Source organism: Saccostrea cucullata, unplaced genomic scaffold (assembly GCF_032062105.1).
Source record: "Saccostrea cucullata isolate Sc308-1 unplaced genomic scaffold, CSIRO_AGI_Scuc_v1 ctg13772, whole genome shotgun sequence".
NCBI lineage: Eukaryota > Metazoa > Mollusca > Bivalvia > Ostreida > Ostreidae > Saccostrea > Saccostrea cuccullata.
Window position 1 is genome coordinate 2,327 of NW_026920472.1, and position 14,429 is coordinate 16,755.

At 33.0% G+C, this 14,429-nt stretch overlaps 1 protein-coding gene across 1 annotated transcript; it reads left to right on the top strand.

Moving 5' to 3' along the window:
* Positions 1-13,166: 13,166 nt before the first annotated feature.
* LOC134249424 (uncharacterized) lies at positions 13,167-14,089 on the top strand (the record flags this gene model as incomplete). The annotated part of the gene is made up of 3 exons (XM_062731781.1): positions 13,167-13,576; positions 13,753-13,846; positions 13,931-14,089. Coding segments are annotated over exons 1-3 (316 nt in total), but the record flags the coding sequence as incomplete, so codon positions are not given.
* Between the last annotated feature and the right edge of the window lie 340 nt (positions 14,090-14,429).

Consider the following 14,429-nt stretch of genomic DNA (forward strand, 5'->3'; position numbering starts at 1 on the left):
CTTTCAGATAAGCAAGATGAATTCAACATTTCTATCGCAACCATCCTCTATTTAATAAGCAACACTTATCAATCACTTAACACTTATCAATTAGGCGACAATGTTAACGGTCTATGCGTGTCCCTAAGTTCAGAAGTGAGTGACCCCTCAAATCAAAGCACATCAACTTGTCTTTCCTTGGTTAAAAGAGCATATTTGCAAAAGTTCCGGGAACCTCAAAAAATGAAACGTACTGTCCTGATGAGTTTGAAGAGTTTTATAAACAAAGACGGAGGTGGATTGCTTCTACTTTGGCTAACATCTTTTCTCTGATCGAGGAATGGAATCTGATTCGTTCACTCAACCACCGCGTGCCGTTTCTCTTCTGTATCTATCAGATGTTCCTTCTCGTATCCACAGTTATTGGTCCAAGTACTGTAATCATCATAGTGGCAGGTGAAGCCTCATTATCTGATTGTCACTATCGTCATCATCATCACTATCATCATTTTAGTCATAATCAACAATGAACATCAACATCGTCATTGTTATTAACAACATCAACAACATCATCAAAATAATCATCATCATTATAAGCCTCATTATTTGACCATCACTATTATCATTATCATCATATAAACAATTTACATCAACATTGTCAATATTAATATCAATAAGATCAATAACATCATCAAAATCAACATTCTTATGTAATTAGAATCATAAACAGCAATAATAATCATCAATTTCAATATCATTAACAACATCATAAACAAAAGGAACGTCCAACATTGTGTAACAATTTCACTTATTTTAAAAAACATTTTCATCAAAACATCATCGTCATTTTCATAAAAACATATACAAAATGATCAAAAAAATCAACATCATACCCCGAAAGTACGTAAAATAAAAAAGTACTGATCTATTTCCTATCCATTGAGGTATCTACATAAAAACATCTATGAATAAAAAACCAAAGACCTTATGTAATAATCATTATCAATGAAGTCAGTTTTAAGGAATTTTATTACATAAATATCTTATCTATGACGTTAATGAATCATAATAATGTATCATTAACACCATATACATGTGTATCAAAACTTTTTATTCATAAGACAAAATCTTTTATATACTTCAATTAACTTTAAAAAAATGAAAATATGTGGTTTTGCAGATTAAATAAATAATCCACTAAAGTTGTTAAAATTGTTTCCATGGTAACCATTTTGTAATTTGTAGTAAAATGACAAAATTTTGAATTTCCTGACAAATCGCATAATTTTCACTGTCAAAATTCATGTGATTTCATATTCTCATATCCGTGTAATCTTAAAAATGCATAATTTACAAAACAAAGATGTAGATCTAATTAATTTGAAATTCTTAAATAAAAAAATAAAATGTATATGAGCTGCAAAATGTATATAGCAGTGCATGTTAAAGATTAGTTATAGCTAAATACTTTCACATTCTGATCACCTATCTAATATGTAAATTTCCTCACCCCCACCCCATCCCCCATTTCAATGAATTTTTTTTTTTAGAAACTTTAACTTACACATTTTGCCGACTGTCACACTTTGCTGGTGCTGTTTCAAGATGTATTCAAATGGGCGTGCATTTGCTGGCCAATAGTTTTAAACATTTTTTTCTTATCTGCATGGACCTCATGTTTTTCCTGAACCAATCACCATGAACCTAAAAAAAATTATCAACACAATAAATGGTACAATATCACATTTGCAGACACTGCAGTCTGGAAAACACAGACATTCAACACGTACAATTTTACCATATTCCTTTTATGCCCATTACTTGAAATTAATTAATTTAAAAAATGATTTATTGGCTTCCACCTGAAATCACACTGTTAACATATATAGGTAATTAAGTTAATTCAACAGAATATGTAAAAATCATGTTTTACTGACAATAATTGTACATTCAACAAATACATGTAATGCAATTGCTAAAAAATATGAGAGAAACCAGTTAATGTGCATGTTTACACACATCGTTTAACTCCCAGACAACTGTAACCAGCTTCACCGCGCAACTGATCTGAAATTATGTATGTCATGTATGTGACGTGCCGATCATCGACATGTTCCAAAAAACATTAAATTGTTATTTACAAATATTGTACTAAGGTATACCTCTTGCCTCCTGTGTAACATACAAATTCCCATCACCTATATACTGCTAAACAATGCACTGAACAGTTTTGACAACTTTCTGCTAAGTCTACTTTCACTTCGACCTTGACCCCGATTGAATACCGATCCCGAACACATTTGTGAATTTTTGTGTATTGAAAATATACCACAGTGGAGCATATACTTCTATATAATTGCTTCTTAATCAAATTATACATTTATGATTCTGAATAAATAAATTATATTAATCGATACATCTAATCTACATGATACATGTGTAAACAATGGGTGATACATGTATGAGCATGTTGTAATTTTGTCTAGACACTTTATTTATGAATCAATTTGTTTAAAAATGTGTATCAACAATTCAAAATTGTTTTTTTCATAAATTTGAACAATTGAAAATAATAGAAAACACCAACTTTGAAATAAATTCAAGATTTATGACATCTTTCACTTACTTATTGTCCTGATATATGGGTACAGTCCACTAATTGTTTTCCCATAGGCGACAATGTTAACGTTTCCTCTCATAGCGATGTCCCTAATTTTCGTTCAGAAGTGAGTGACCCCTCAAATCAAAGCACATCAACTTGTCTTTCCTTGGTTAAAATCTCGAGGTGGCATGTCAGATTCGTTTTCCGGCAAAATGCGTCTGTCTGCGTTAACCTCTGAAAATGAAAGTGAAAGTAGGGGAATTTCAGAATTGTAACTGGCGTTATAATACACAAAATAATTCGGCTGATTTTCTTGATAAATTACATTTTCCAAGCTTTTTTGGTAGGAAAGATACTCCTTATCAACAAGTGTGAGGCTCAGTTTAGTACATCTGCCCAATTTTTTTTATGCAAGTCTGCAAATTAAGGAACTTGGAATTTTTTCTGCACTACTTTCTTCTCCTACTGATTCTAAAAATAATTAGTGGGATGTACCCACTTATCGATTGCGTGTGGTTATGGTTCCAAGTTGGTTCGATACGGAAGAGCATATTTGAAGTTCCAACAAACAAATAAATTGAGACAGGCTTGTGACAAGATGGACACAATGGGTTGATGCGATGGTTTGAGATATTTTATGCTAGATACGATGACTCATCGAATATATTTCTTGAATAAGAATGGGAAAAAAAATCGAGAATGGATTCGTGATTTTCCTTTTCGGTCTTTCATATCAATTGCATGAAACACGCACAGTTACAATTTTTCTTCATGTATCACAAGTAACCTAGCACAAGGGAATATTACTTAATTGTGCATCAGGAAAGCGATTCAATAAAACATGTAATGAAAATCAGATAAATTTCCTGAGAATTTCCTTTCAAAAAGAAGTGTTTCCCAAAAATGTCAATGTCTGTCAATTAACCTTCAGACTGATCATGTGTAAGAAAAGCCTTTCTAGCACTTCCTACGTTACGTTCGAGTACAATCAAACTTCCACCTACGTTAGGGAAATTACATATCTTATGCATTAGTAAAAATAACAAAAAACGCAATATAATATAAATAATAAGATGCAGGGATGTTTTTTTTGTACATTATGTCTTTATGTAAATTGGATGAATCTGAATCGTTAATTGTTTGAATGATTGTACATGTATCTGAAAATACGTCCCATTTGAGATTTTTTTCCTTACAAAAATGTCAACGTATATGGTGGAAATGCTTAAAATCTTGATCTTTATTCGATACTCAGAGTCATTGAGTAGTGAATGATCATTCAACTGTTCGAACGCCCGCTGTATCACTGACTCTCGAGTTTTAAGGTCTCAACCGAAAGGCCCGCTGATCGGACTTCAAAATGCAAAAAGGTAGATTTCCTATCTATTTTTATTAACATACATCAGTCGCGTTCGGTTTTTGAACCCATACTTTTTTTTACCGACTGAGCTACCTTATTAGATTTGACTCTTAGAGAAAAACTTTGTCTTTAGTGATTCTGTCAATATCTATCATAAGTAGATTGCTTCATTTGTAAGAGTTTTCTTTATTGTTGTGTATATAACAAATATATGTAGCATACTCCAGTGAATGTAACTTTCAAGCCTTTTTTTTTCTTTACTTCTCACCAAAATATTAATAGAAGTAAAGGAGAAACTTCAGGAATACTGTTTAAAATTATATCAGTCGATGAGTGGCGTAAATCAGATATGGTAGAATAAAAAAAATATCAGGAACTTTTTGCAAAACAGAAATAAAAAATACAAAAAGAAAATTTTAATTACATTTGAACGTTCGCTTTTTAACACATTATACCACCATTCCCCTCAATAACTGATTTTCGTACGTTTGGACATCATTGGCCAATTGATACAAATGGAATGGAAAATCCTTTTTCTTAATGGAAACTGTTATACGTAAATTTACTTACCTTGTCAGTATGGTAAATGGCCAAATTATTCTGTAAAAAACATTTCAATTGTACAAACAAGAACTAGACGTTGATATCAAAAATATTCTTCGATATCTCCATAAATTTTATTGAGGTTCTGATTGACAATATTTATGTTTTTAGAGACAAGTATAGAGTTTTACTATATATAGGTAGCTATATATTCAAACTATAGACGCCGACTTCACGTCAAAATCTACGTGTGTATTATAGCTTAGACAATTACTTTAATCTGAGCGTATATATTCTTGCGATAGAGTACATACATTTGACTTAATAGACGGACTTTGTCTCATGCCTACATTGATCAGATATGCATGCAAGATGCTTCAAGAGTATTTCATATTGTGCAATGTGAGATTTAAAATTCTGTAATAGCAGATCCTGAATGTCCTGCATAATAATTTTGATGCAGGTTAAAGGTTTTGATGCAGGTCTTATTTCCAAGTAACTAAATGCCCTAGATTGTATGATAACCAAACTTGCAGGGATGATGCAACTTTAGAATGCATACAATATAATTATACTACCAAGCTTGCTTCATCAGATACTGGATCAGACCTACATTTTCCAAATGTGTGAATAAGTTAGAGGTTTTGGTGCAGGTCTCATCACCAAGTAACTTTAAGTCCTATGTTAACAAAACTTGCATGGATGATACATCTAAGGATACATACTATAACTTGCATGGATACCACTAAGCTTGTTTCAGATACTGGACCTGGCATACGTTTTCTGGATGAGTGGACATGTTTAAGTTTTTGGTGCAGATATTCTTTCCAAGGTACTTTAAGCCCAATGTTGACCAAACTTGCATTGGTGATACATCTAAGGATGCATACGTACATGTACTAAAAGGTTTGTTTTAGATGTTGGATCTGGCCTCTATTTTCCGGATGAGTGAAAAAGTTTAAGTTTGTAAAGCAGGTTCATTCTAAAGTACCAATAAGCCCTATCTTTACAATGTATCAAACTTGCAGGGATGATACATCCAAGGATGCACACCATCAGGCTTCTATCTACATTTCCAGCTGACTGATCTTGGGATGTAAGCTTCTTGATAATAAGACTTGGTTTAATGTGGGACATTGCCCTTTTTAAAGACAAACAATCTTTGAGGTGAGCTTTGTCATCTCTGATTACCTATGTTTTAAAATTTAATATTTGGTTTCTTATATTGTGGTTTCATCAATATTCGTTGAGCACCAATTTTCGTGGATTTCGTTGTTGAGCAGATCCACGAATTCAAATGTTCGTCGAATTATTAAATATAACAAACATTCGTATAGGCAATGCTTTTGTCCACGAAATTACGTATACTCGAAAATGTCTGTTTCACAAAATCCACGAAAATTGATGCCAACGAAAATTGATGAAACCACAGTATATAATTAGGTGAGGCCTTGTAAGAAAAAAAACAATGTGTTTTGAAGAATCTTTCTTTCAGTTTATAGATGTATAATGTCATACAGTGGCTGCAACGTTATTGTTGACAACTTACATGAACGATCACGTTACACGAACGATTCCGCACGATTAACGCACGATTAAACCTGTTACACGAACGATCTTTCACGCACATGATTCTACACGTTACACGATCTTAAACAATTGCTAACGCAAACGCACGATTCTTCAATCAAAATAGTTCAAAATATTTAGGAATCGATATTATCAAAACGAAATACGGCTTATTACTAATGTAAGATTTCAAAGAATTATAAATATTATTTCATAGACTTTGAAAAAAAAACCGGAAATTCATATTTCTGTTGCTAAATACATGTACATTATGTAAGAATTAATATTTTTGATTATAAATAATTATTTCTAAGGTTTTTCTCCGACCTAAGAAAACAGATTGTTTTCGTTCCTTCAGAAGATGTACATATATGTGTGTCATATAATTTGATTGAATTGGATTTCATGATATACAGAAAGGGGAATACGATTGAAACAAATGACAGCATGGAATAAATTTAATTACAAATTATATCCGTATGTTTCCATTGATTCAATGTTTGTGAATCTCTAAAAATGAACTTGCCACTTACTTAACTTTTTTTATTTGCAGAAATTTAAAATTAATTTATCAAAAATAAGCTCAAAAGATAAACACAGATAATCAAAACTCCCGAAAATCATGTCGTGTGCATGTTCATGTATATTCGTCGACTAAATATTTATGTAAGCATTGATCTGAGAAATGTTTATTTATTTGTAAAAAAAAAAATATTAATTTTCGATGTATTGATTTCAAAATTATCTTGACCACAATTAGCAGTAAATGGTAATGAAAATCAGATAAAAGAAAGCGTAAAAGATCCAAGTACGGTTTATCTCAATTACATTGATCGCGCTATTTGACGAGAACTTAATATTGTACGACTTATATTCTGTCATATATATAATCTCGCACGATTAAAAACGCAAACAATTGAATCTGACACACGCACGATCTCGCATGTTACACGAACGGTCACTCACGATACACGAACGATTCTACACGATTGGTTTGTCAACAATAACGTTGCAGCCACTGCAGTAGACTTTAATTCTCAATGCTAATTAAAATTAATAACGTCATAGTTTGGAAATAATACAAACTATTAAGGTACATGTATACGCTGAAGAATTTTATTTATCTGAAACGAGGTAAATTATCTACAAACAAGTTACAGAGACAAAAAAATAAGCAATCTCGTTTAAATTCAATTGAAAATTGTAGCCTGACGTTTTTCATACTATTTGTTAGGCCCCTTGTCAATTGTCGACAGATTGTTCCATTATTCCCTGATCCTGACAAGGAGAACACAGGGGATTCGACCGCTCGGCAGTGGATTTTTACTTCTCTATGGCAACTGATCCCACTTCTTATACTTTGGATGTCCATGTTTACTCTTCTCCGATTTTGTAGAGTTTAATTGACTTTTGAGCCAGAATACTTTAGTTTTTATTAAAGTTCATATCTCAATCTTTAAAAAGTAATTTTTCAAATCTGCAAAAAAAATTTACTTGGCAATAATTCAATGCTCAATTTTAACTGTGTGGAAATTAAATATTATGGAAATAAATTCAAAACTTATTTTGGTTTTGTTTGACCTTTTACTACATTCTGTTACATTATTCTGAAAATCGATTTCTTTTTTTTTTTTTTTTTTTTTTTTGCACTACTCCTGATTTTAGTTGCTTAAATTGACTTCTGAAAATGCATGATTGCTCTTCATTATCTTCTTATTTTATCTGCTACCACAATGGGAATTTTATGGTCTTTTTGAATTGCTTATTTATTTCCTTTTAATTTTGAAAATGAATATATATATAGAATTATCTACCTTTAACCTTACTTAACACGATCATATCTTTTACAGACAGTTTCTCTAGTCTTTTTCAACAGGCAAAGGGGTATTTTTTGCTTTAACGAATGCATGGTATGATATAATTTGATGACTTTTCACACTTTATTAGTCAGCCCCCGGGCTGACTAGTTACGTTAGGATGAAACTTCAAGTGCGCTTGCGTTAATCGGAATTCTGGGAAAAAAGATTTGCACAAATTTTCCAGCCAGAGGGCGTGCTTCGTCACGCACACTCACGATCTCGATCTATTTATAGACTGCATTGTTCTTTGTCGTTCTCGAAGAAAATTTATGACGACTGTTCAGCTTCTAGATGGAATATTTTTCAGTTTTTAAATCATACTATGAAAATATTTCATTTCTTCTAATAGAAGATAAGAACATTTATTCCCTCAATCGCCATTGCAAGCCGAAGATTTAAATTGTGTATTCCTCCGGATGCCTGATGCAAGACTCCCTCGATCAATATTCAGTACCTTGCATAAGACATGTACGGGTCGGAATTCACACAACGATCCACTTGCCACAAAGGTCCCAAAATAGTGAGAGAAAAAAAAAAACATAGGTGCTTGACGACAGGAACCCCCCCCCCCTTTCGATATAGACCCCTGGGCTTTTGCGACTTTATTCTCATAAATAATCTTTCATTGACATATTTGTGATAAGATCTATACCAACAAATCGAAAAAATTACCTAAAACAAACGTTCTATAAAATCTACCCTTCGTTCTATATGAAAAATAGTTAATTTATATATATAGAGTGGGGTAGAATTTTGTATAAAAGGTTAGTTTAAGCAAATTTTCTGAATTGATAGGATAGATTATACCACAAATGTGTCATCCATATATAATTAATGGGAAAAAAAGGCTAACAAAACCCGGGGGTCTATATTGGTGGTGGGGGGGGGGGGGGTCCTGTCCTCAAGCACCTGTGAAAAAAAGAACGATAATTTTTTTTTCACTCTAATGATAGGCCTAAACGTTATGAAAACATCAGAAAACCACTGTAAGACAGTAATGGACGTGCAAGTCCGCTTGTGCACGTCACTCGTGAACCGCGCCCACATTTAAGAAATTGACCACAGTGGTTCAAATGCGATAGCTGAGAGAACTGCTGATTTAGAGACAGGGTCAACACCCACCCACCCCCTAATGGAAGGAGAGGGGGGATGGATTCCAGTATTTTAATCTATAGTTTTGCTATGATGGTAGACGTACATCATCAAAGACATTTTATGTATACGTACTGCATGAATAAACATATTTTGAATTGTTTTCTGTGGTGTTCATTACTTTTTAGGAAGCAATTCTTTTCTTTCCTAATAACACTTAAATGGATGCTCACACTTAGAAATTGAGTTAAATATACATGCAGTATGCCCCCCCCCCCTTCCACATCATGCATTGCCTCGAAATGCACAACTGAAAACTGTTATTCAATAATATTCAAAAACAATCTAACACAAAGTCTTCCTTCCTTTTATTCATCTTATTCTCCATAGTTTTTATAGAATTTAACGTGATCTTATTTGCCATGGTGGCTTTTAATTGAGATGATCTTTCTCTGATGTCTGAGCCGAAGAGAATTTATATAATTATTGGAGATCATTGTAATGATCACGATGCAGACTAACTAAAATTTATTATATGCTTTATTATTTATCATGTACAGCATTATGTTAAAAATAATTAACTTTCTTACAATGGCATTTATTACATTAAAGGAACACAACATGATGTATAGATCAAATCATAAACCATTACAAAACAAGAGAGAAACTTTCTGTATTCCAGTGGCTGACCCTCAGCTTTTTTAAAAAAAAGCTAACCTTGTACAATTGCTTTGTTGAGTTTGATTTTAAGTGTACATACACTTAATGTCAAAAAGCATGCATTTTTTCGGAAAAAAGCGTCATAACTTCTCTTTGCTTGAATTCAAAAAGAATGACGAGTTGTCTTTCTGTTCGTATTGTAAATTTTTAGAGGGTAATACTACGCGGATTTAAATCTGTTTAAAGCAGTAAGATGCACTTTGCATACATTAATGGGGAACTATTTCTCTTCTTAAAGTGGATATCTGTCTTCACCAAAGATAACTTTAATACATAGAAACCATTATATTCCTAAAAGTGTGATTAAAAAAAAAAATACCATCCGTTTTTAGAAAAAAAAGAAGTGAGAAAAGCATCGAATGTTCAATATTCACTTCTTGAAGGTGTATGCCCTAATTCTGTTATTACCTTTTTTAAATCGAATCCCACATTTTAACCTTTTTTTCTGTAAACGACCCACTTTAATACGTTTCTGGGGCTTTAAATTCAGGTATTTCCGATAGCTAGGTTTATATCAAGTGAATTTTTTACAAAAAAAGTTGTTTGAATAAACACTGACTGACTTGTTCGTGAAATTACGTATTAGAAGTCTATGTACGCAGTTTTAAGATAAATCATAAAACAAGTTTGGCTTTCCAGAAAGCCTGAAATGTCATCTCTTTGGTATCAATAATGTCAAAGAAATAAAACAGAAAGGGAAATATTTTAATGCAATGAATATATGCATATATATGCATGGACTATTATACATGAAGTTCCCAAATGACTTATTCAGCAAACTCCAGAGTAAAGTACGCAGTTTTTTTGGCTGCAATATATATATGGAAAGCACGGATGTCTGCGAGAGCACCCAAGGCGATTTTTTCTGAAATTTCATTCTAGCGGTATTTGTGCTTCTGGGTGTTTACAATTTACTTAAATTCAAATACTTTCCTTGAACTGTATTTTCTTAACACAATACGGAATTATCAACAATAATTATCATTCATTTAAAAGCAGCTAATCATTAAAGTTTGACAGGAATTAATTTAATAAATCCAATTACAGACTAAAAAATTAACATAAAATTAGCGTTGACCACTCTAGATTTTCATTCAATTTTTGCAGAATCTAATTTAATCTTTGAATGAAATGCTTTGCATATTCATTTGTATTTATTTCGACTGTAAAGCATGCGTATGTAATGTAAGCATCGCAGTCCCTGCTGTTAGGTTAATTTTACCTGGATTTGGTCTATTGAACGCACACCTGTTGCTTGTTCTTTTGTGCGAGAACCAGTTTTCCCTTCGCGTCAACAAATCTATATATAGAAATCACGTCATTGTCAATTCTCCTTGCGTGGCTTACCAATTTAATTAGTCAGCCCGCGGGCTGACTAGTTATGGTACGAAGAACTTCCAATGCGCTTGCGTGACCTGGAATTCTGGGAGTGGTTCTGCAGTAAATCACGCCTGCTAATTTTATTTCAGTAAAATCAATATAGATTGTAAACCAACAAATCCCTATTAAACACCAAAGTAATCTGTAAATTTAACTCATAAAGGAATTTCCCGATGCTTATTTTTGTATAGAAGGTTTCAAACAGTTAACTGGTTCGCAGTAATTTAACTGGTTCGCACATGATCATGTGTTCTACGCAGCGAAGCATACAGTTGCTACTGTTGGATGAATTTAGTGTTTGGCGCGTAAATTGAAGCTCTTTTATAAAATATATTGAAAGTATTTTTACTTATGTATTTAAATATACAGTACAAACATTGGTTTATTACATATTTTTTGCTTTTCGGAGTTTTTACTGCTTTTACTTTCGTTTTCACTACAAATCATTTCGATCCCGATGCTAAATAGTGGACAGACTTGTTAAGTCATACAACAGATACTTCGGAAAGAAAACATAACTAGCTAAGCTTGCTCATTTGTTGCCCCCGCTAAAATGAGATAATATCAATTTCAGTCTGTCTGTCCGTCCATCAATAGTTCTGTCTGTCTGTAACACTTTCACTTCCCGGCAATATTGCGTGAAGTCTTTGAGCTATTTCAGTGAAATTTTACACAACTGTTTACACCTTATATGGCATTTGGAAGACCCTCTTGATTTTGAGGCCAAAGGTCAAGGTATTAAATTTAGAAATTCTGTCTGTTTAAACAATTGTTTTCGCGCGATATCTCTGTAGCCATTGAGCTTTTGCAATGAAATTTTATACCACAATTCCATATGGCCATATATATGGCGTAAGGAACACCCCTGTGTATTTTGAGGTTCAAACGTCAGTGTCATAAATTCATACTTCTGTGTGACTCTGTGTAAAACTTTCATTTTCAGTCAATATCTCAAGAAGGTTTTGAGTTTTTGCAATTAAATGTCATAAACCATAACTCCCTATGGCCCCGTCCCGAACCCCCCCCCCCCCCCCCCCGTCTGCGCATGCTTTTTTTTTATCCGTAAATTGGCTTGTTTTTCATAAACTAAGACCTGATAATCTAGGTTGTCGCAATCATATTTATGAAATAATAGGTTTATTATATTATAAGAGGTCTGATAAATGAATTTGTAGGTCTTAGTAATGTTTGCTTTATTTCAATTCTACTTTTTATGAAACAATTTTAAACCAAAATTCAGCTAGTTACTAGTAAGTCAAATGACGGTAGTTAATAAATTAAAAAAAAAGCTTCTAGGCTATACCGTCAAAGCTTACATGTTACCTGTTTGAATGAACAATAAATGTTTTTTTTATTATAAAATGTACAAGAAAATGTACTAGGTATTTCAATAATCCTTTATTTGTATTCTCAAACCAAGGTTCAGTATGGCTGTTTAAGTATTGCAGGGACAAGGGTGTTTCCCTTTTCAAAACACATAGCCAAGAGTTATCAACCGGCGGCATGATAAACTCTAACAAGGATGATAGTGAAGCTTATTTGGCTCCGTTTTGTCAAAAATGGCATAATGTCCATATATCCCCCCCCCTAAAATCTTATAGATCTGATAATGAAATTGTAGGTTTATAACTTCTTTGATTGATGTTACGCGTACACGAATTGGAACTTAAATGTTTATACATACTTTCCGTTCTTTTGAGTTTGAGACAAAAAATGCAAGAATCTGCATGCACAAAGCTTCTGTTTCTATGCAGAAAAAATATTAAGACGATGTTTTAATTTTAGTGCCCAACTCTGCTACTGATTAAAAATTTGTTGAAAGCATTTTTTCAGTTCTCTATGATTCTTTAAAACATTATGACAGAAAAGATAAATCCACTGGCTGACTTTCCAAGCTTTTTTTAAAAGCTAAACTTGTAAGGCATAGTATTGAGGATCAATATATATATACGACCCACGAAACTATAGATATTTATAAGCATCGTACTTCTTTTTTAAATTTTCCTTGGCTTTCAAATTGGCCTAAACCGAAAGTAGATCACACACTTCTAAGCTAGCAATCGGAACATCACTCGGCCTTTTCCGTCAAGTCGAGAAAAAACCTCGGATGTAATACGTATCCATGTTGGACTACTTTCGGTCACGTGACAATTAAAATGGCGGCGCCCATATGCACGTTTTGTGGCCGAATTCAAAGAAATCTTCAGAGGGTAACCGGCACAAAACGTGCATACGAAAAAGATATTGAGAAAATTTTAACTGACGCTTTATGTCTTCAAATCAGTTTCACGTTTGCGTGTAAGATATGTGTCCCATGCCTTACGTTATGTGAAAAATTCTGTGAGTTTAAAAAGAAAGGTCAAAGGCAATACAGAGTTGTTAAACAGTTTGGCAATTTCACCGGCTCTTATGTCTCCTTCAACACCTAAGGGACCTACTCCAAAACGTCGTCGGATTAACACGCCCTTAAAGGTAAATTATTTTTATTATGTCATGTGCTAGATTAAAGGCAAATATGCACTGATATGATACTTTATAGTACTAATGGAAAAACAGAACATACTAGTATGGGTATGGTCAGAGTATATCAAACAAATCATTTTTTATTGTTGGCTATTAACCATGTTAACTTCATTATTTTATGACAGAGTATAGCTGAGGTCAAGCCTACTGAAAAAAAAGTTTCATCAAGGAGAAGTATTGACTTTGCTCATGATCATGGCTATAGCCTTCAAACTGAGGGTACGAATTGAAATTTCCATTATTTGAATATATTTTCTTATTTGAATATTTATTTTAATTTTTTCAACTGAATGAATTCTTTAGTAGAATCTGTTGGAGAGACATTAGATAAGAAAATCCACAGCAATTCAACTCCAAGAAAATCTGTTGCTGAGAAAATACACAGCAATTTAACTCCAAGGAAATCTGTTGCTGAGTGGCTAAAGGAAACTTGTAATCCTGGCTATAGCCTTCAAAATGAGGGTATGAAATGAAATTTCCATTATAATGCCCCTCTTTGAAGAAGGGAGGGCATATTGCTTTGCTGCTGTCTGTCGGTAGGTCTGTCTGTGGGTTGACCAAGTTTCCGTTCATTTTCTTTGCAGGGGTTGCACATACTGCAATGAAATTTTGAAATTTGGTATACAGATTTATCAGATGAATATCTAGGTCAAGCTGGGTACGATTGTGCCATTTTTGACAGAGTTATGCCCTGTTGGACTTAGAAAAATTCCAATTAGGGGGGAGGGGGCATATTAAGTGTTTTACAAACATCTCTTGTTTGAAATGTATTTTGTTAAAAGGTTTCTGATTACAACTCTCT